Here is a 5,307-nt window from a genome sequence, read left to right as displayed (position 1 = left end):
ACTTAATCTGTATAAAACACTAAATTAAACATAGTTTTGTTCTACGTTTACATTTGAAATTTTTCATAGTCATAAAGAGAACAAAAACCAGTATAAGTACAGCCATTATAGTCTGTAATACGTATGCTAAGATGGGTGTCAGGATAATAACTAAATTTGCAAAAGGTTCCTGGATTGTGATTATATCCATTGTATCCACAGAGGTGTTTAACTTCAGATTCATAATCCTGGTCCAAAGAGGGGTAGCATCTATTACCAAAAAAGCGTTACTATTATATCTTTTAATACAAAGCTTTTATAAAAGCTCAAGATGAACAAAAGGAATTTTGAGTCCTATTCTGACAAAAGCCTGGGTGTGGTGGGTGCTTTTTGAATGGACTGAAACAGATATAATAAACATTTATTTCTATTGATTTAAAAAAACCTATCACCATATTGTATTCACATTATTAGAATATTTCAAATCTAAAGTATGCTAATTTAGTTCCCTATAAAAATCTTACAAAACCATTATTTCATGTTATATTCTCCAGTTTTATAAAGTCTCAACACAATAAAAGCTCACATGGAGGATAGTACTACATCTTTTGTGAAATTGTTCATGAAGAATATTTCTCAATGCCCTTATAAAAAGGTTTATACAATATCTTCCTCTTAGAGAGGAGAGTGAGGTACTAGTTTATTTCTCATGATAAGCTAATAATGAAACCTATGCATCCCATCCTACTTCTTCTGGAGGCTCAGAGCTACATTTTAAAATTAAATGCTGGATTTATCAGTCACTCATGAATAATTGTGAAAGCACTCCTGCCAAAATTACTGCATAGATTTTATGTTCTTTCCCTATTGAGAAGTCCTGAAAAATATCTCTTTCATTGAAAGCCACCCTAAAATCCTCTCAGAAGTGGTGAGCTTATAAACAACAAATCTACAAATGAGTAGATCATAGGTTTTTTAATCTCAAACCAACTGATTAAATAAATGACAAGAGCAATAATAAAAAATTGTGAGATCAGAGAAATTATATAAACCCTTGTTTAATTGATTTATTTCCCTTTATACTGATCGGTTTTTATACTGACTTAAGTGAGATGGAAAACTGCCTTGGTGTTATATAGATATGGTCTGAATGAGTGAATATGTGAATAAGCAAGTGAGTAAGGAAGAAGATAGCCTGACTACTGCCTGGAGAAGTCCTAGTAGAAATAAAAAATATGACAAATGCCATTTTATAGCTCACATATAACACAATAATGCCACTCCCACCAGATTATTAAACAACATACATAACTTAAGTTCACTATTAGGGAGCTATATTATATTTATATATCATCCCAAATATGTTTTATACTCAGAACATGCTTTTTTTTTTTTTAGCTTAAAACAATCTTTCTCCTTTTAACTTTGTCATCAAGGAATGAAATTTACTACTTCTCTTGGCATCAGGAAGAAGCTATATTGATTGGTGTTTAGATATGCAGACACAGCCACACACCAAAATACCTTTCCTAGATTTTGTCGTGTTTTTGTGTGGGCAAATGGAGAGAAAGGAGGAGAGAGACTGATAATGTATATGCAATTGTCTGTTTTACACGACGACATTGTTTTTTAAATTGAGCTTTAATTTAAATTTTTAGGTCTGATACTTAAAAACAATCATCCATTGGTCAATGATATTGGCACAAATAGAGAGAACATAACACCATTTAGAAAATCTTTATATTCTCAACCCTCCTAAGGACTTTTGGTTCACATTCTGTACTTGATTGGTTACACATTTTCCCATGGACAGAGACTAGAGAAGTGAGAAAAAAAAATGTTCCCATAACTCTCACCTATTCTGGAGTCTCCCCAGATATCCAACTACTTCTAACGAAACACTGAAGTCTGAAAAAAGTAAATATTCATGTTGGTATGGACTTGGTTTTAATGTTCCATGTATTGTATTTTAGATTATCTCTTACAAATTAAAAATTATATTCAGATAACACTTAGTTGATGACTTTCTTGTACCTGGCAATTGACACTTAAATCTCTTTATGTAGATTTGGAACAAAATCTGAAACCTGAGATAATGGACCTGCAGAATTATTCCTTGGTGTCAGAATTTGTGTTGCATGGACTCTGTACTTCACGGCATCTCCAAAATTTTTTCTTTATATTCTTTTCTGGGATCTATGTGGCCACTGTGCTGGGTAATGTCATCATTGTTGTCACTGTAATTTCTGACCCTTGTTTGCACTCTTCCCCCATGTGCTTCCTGCTGGGGAATCTATCTTTCCTGGACATATGGCTGGTCTCATTTGCCACCCCCAAGATGATCAGGGACTTCCTTAGTGATCGAAAGCTCATCTCCTTTGGAGGATGTATGGCTCAAATCTTCTTCTTGCACTTTATTGGTGGGGCTGAGATGGTACTTCTGGTTTCCATGGCTTATGACAGATATGTGGCCATATGCAAACCCTTGCATTATATGACCATGATGAACTGGCAAACTTGCATCAGGCTAGTGTTGGTTTCATGGGTCATTGGCTTTGTACACTCCATCAGTCAAGTAGCCTTTACTGTGAATTTACCTTATTGTGGCCCCAATGAGGTGGAGAGCTTCTTCTGTGACCTTCCTCTCGTGATCAAGCTTGCCTGCATGGATACCTATGTCTTGGGTATACTTATGATCTCAGACAGCGGGTTGCTTTCCATGAGCTGTTTTCTGCTCCTCTTGGTCTCCTACACTCTAATCCTCATCACTGTCCGACAGCATGCTGCTGGTGGGGTAGCCAAAGCACTCTCTACTTGCTCTGCACATATCATGGTTGTCACGCTCTTCTTTGGGCCCTGCATTTTCATCTATGTGTGGCCTTTCAGTCGATTCTCCATAGACAAGATCCTCTCTGTGTTTTACACCATTTTTACTCCATTCTTGAACCCCCTTATCTACACATTGAGAAATAAAGAGATGAAAACATCTATGAAGAAACTGTGGAACCAACGTGTGACTTTTCATTGAATTCCAGCTTTCCACAGTGCTACATATCCTTACACAGTCAGAAGGTATCATTTATTTAATATGACTCTGCTCAAAGATTTCATTCTATCACCATATTGGTATAATTTATATTGTGTTATATTATAGAGAAATAATTTATTTCAACTAAAATTATATATATGGACATATATATAATGTTTATATATATATATATATATATATGTAGATATATAATTTTATTATATATATTCAACCCACACATACATTTTGGGAAGAATTTCTTTAAAAAAACAGATTTCTCTTACTAGTTTATTTTATCTAAAAATTGATCAAAAATGAATTTCCATTTTTAAATTATAGTCCAACACAGTAAGGGCTGTCAGTTCGTAGGCATTTAGATGTGAGACATTTGGCACAGGGGAGCTAACCTGAGCATAACTAATGTCCTGTAAATCTTTGTCCTGATTTTGAAAGGAGAAAAAACAAACAAAAAACACTCTTTCAAGATGTTATTGATTTAAAAAGTATATTTCTTGTGAATATGCATTATACTAAATCTTTTTATTTAAAAAACGAATGCATGCCAGTGATATTAAATTAACATGGAAAAAAATCAATATTTTATAGCTAAATATTTCATGGTAGAAGCATAAGCTATAGAGTTACTATTTCATACACATTGGATTAATACATTAATAAATTTTCACCCAGAGTACATTTTAAACAAACACTGCATTTTACTGAGTTGATTCTGTCCCTTGTGGAATCATCTATCAGGAAGTATGTTTGAATACCACAGATCTTATACTTCATTTTTAAATGCCTTTGGATCCTAAATAGATAATCATAAACATTATAAAAATTCCAATGGTATTTTTTAAGGAAGTAGAACAAAAAATCATCAGATTTGTATGGAATCGCAAAAGACCACAAATAGCCAAAGCAATCCTAGGGATGAACAAGGCTGGAGGTATCACATTCTCCAACTTCAATTTATACTACAAAGCAACAATAATCAAAACGGTATCAGATTGGCAGAAAAACAGACACACAGACCAATGGAATAGAACTGAAAACCCAAAAATAAACCCACATATATAGGGAGATAATTTTCAACAAAGGAGCCAAATACATACAATAGAGAAAAGACAGCCTCTTCAATAAATGGTGCTGGGAGAATTGGAAAGACACATGCAAAAGAATAAAACTAGACTGCTATCTATCACCATATATCCAAATTAATTCAAGATGAATCAAAGACCTAAACACAAGACCTGAAATAATAAATTGCATAGAAGAAAGAATAGGTACTAGGCTTGTGGATTTGGATTCAGAGAGGATTTTATGAATTTTATTTCAGACAAGTGAAGAAAAAGCAAAAGAACTGACTCTGGATGGTGAACACACAATGTGATATATTAGATGATGTGTTACAGAATTGCACACTTGAAGCCTATGTAACTTTACTAACCATTGTCACCCCAATAAACTTTAAAAAAAAGAAAAAGAAGCTAGCCTTAAAATAAATAAATAAATAAGTAGATAAATAAATAAATGGAACTATATCAAACTGAAAATCTTCTGCAGAGCAAAAGAAAGCATCAACAAAACAAAGAAGCAACATACCAAATGGGAGAAGATATTTGCAAACAACATCTTTGATAAAGGGTTAATATCCAAAATATATAAAGAACTTGTACAATTCAGCAACAACAAAAAAAACAATCTACGTAATTGAGACCCTCATACACTGCTGGTGGGAATGTAAATTGGTATAACCACTATGGAAAACAGTATGGAGGTTCCTCAAAATATTAAGAATAGAATTGCCATATGACCCAGCAATCCCTCTCCAGAGTATCTACCCCCAAAAATCTGAAAACATTTATCCATAAAGATATATGTACCCTGATGTTCATTGCCGTATTATTCATGGTGGCCAAGACATGGAAACAACCAAAGTGTCCTTTGATAGATGATTGGCTAAAGAAGATGTGGTATATATACACAATGGAATATTACTTGGCCGTAAGAAAGATGAAATATTGCCATTGGTGACAACGTGGATGGATTTTGAGATTATCATGCTAAGCAAAATAAGTCAGACAGAAAAACATCAAGAACCTTATGGCTTCACTCATATGTGGGATATAAAACTGAAAGCATGAAGAAGACATACAAACAAAAACTTACAGACACAGACCACAGTTTAGTGGTTACTAGAGGCTAAGGAGGGAGGGAGGGTAGTAAAAGAGGGGGAAAAGGGTCAAATATATGGTGGTTGAAGGAAACTGACTCTGGGTGGTGAACACACAATGTAA

The 5,307-nt window shown here is 33.9% G+C and overlaps 1 protein-coding gene across 1 annotated transcript; it reads left to right on the top strand.

Annotated features, from left to right (window-relative positions):
* Positions 1-2,074: 2,074 nt before the first annotated feature.
* On the top strand, positions 2,075-3,007 carry LOC109458875 (olfactory receptor 4K14). Its single transcript, XM_019752862.3, has one exon. It carries the CDS (start codon positions 2,075-2,077, stop codon positions 3,005-3,007), a length of 933 nt encoding a protein of 310 aa, XP_019608421.3.
* The last annotated feature ends 2,300 nt before the right edge of the window (positions 3,008-5,307 follow it).

Source organism: Rhinolophus sinicus, chromosome 3, assembly GCF_057876585.1.
Source record: "Rhinolophus sinicus isolate RSI-liver-muscle chromosome 3, RSI-T2T, whole genome shotgun sequence".
NCBI classification, from domain to species: Eukaryota; Metazoa; Chordata; class Mammalia; order Chiroptera; family Rhinolophidae; genus Rhinolophus; species Rhinolophus sinicus.
This window is presented reverse-complemented; position numbering and strand designations above follow the sequence as displayed.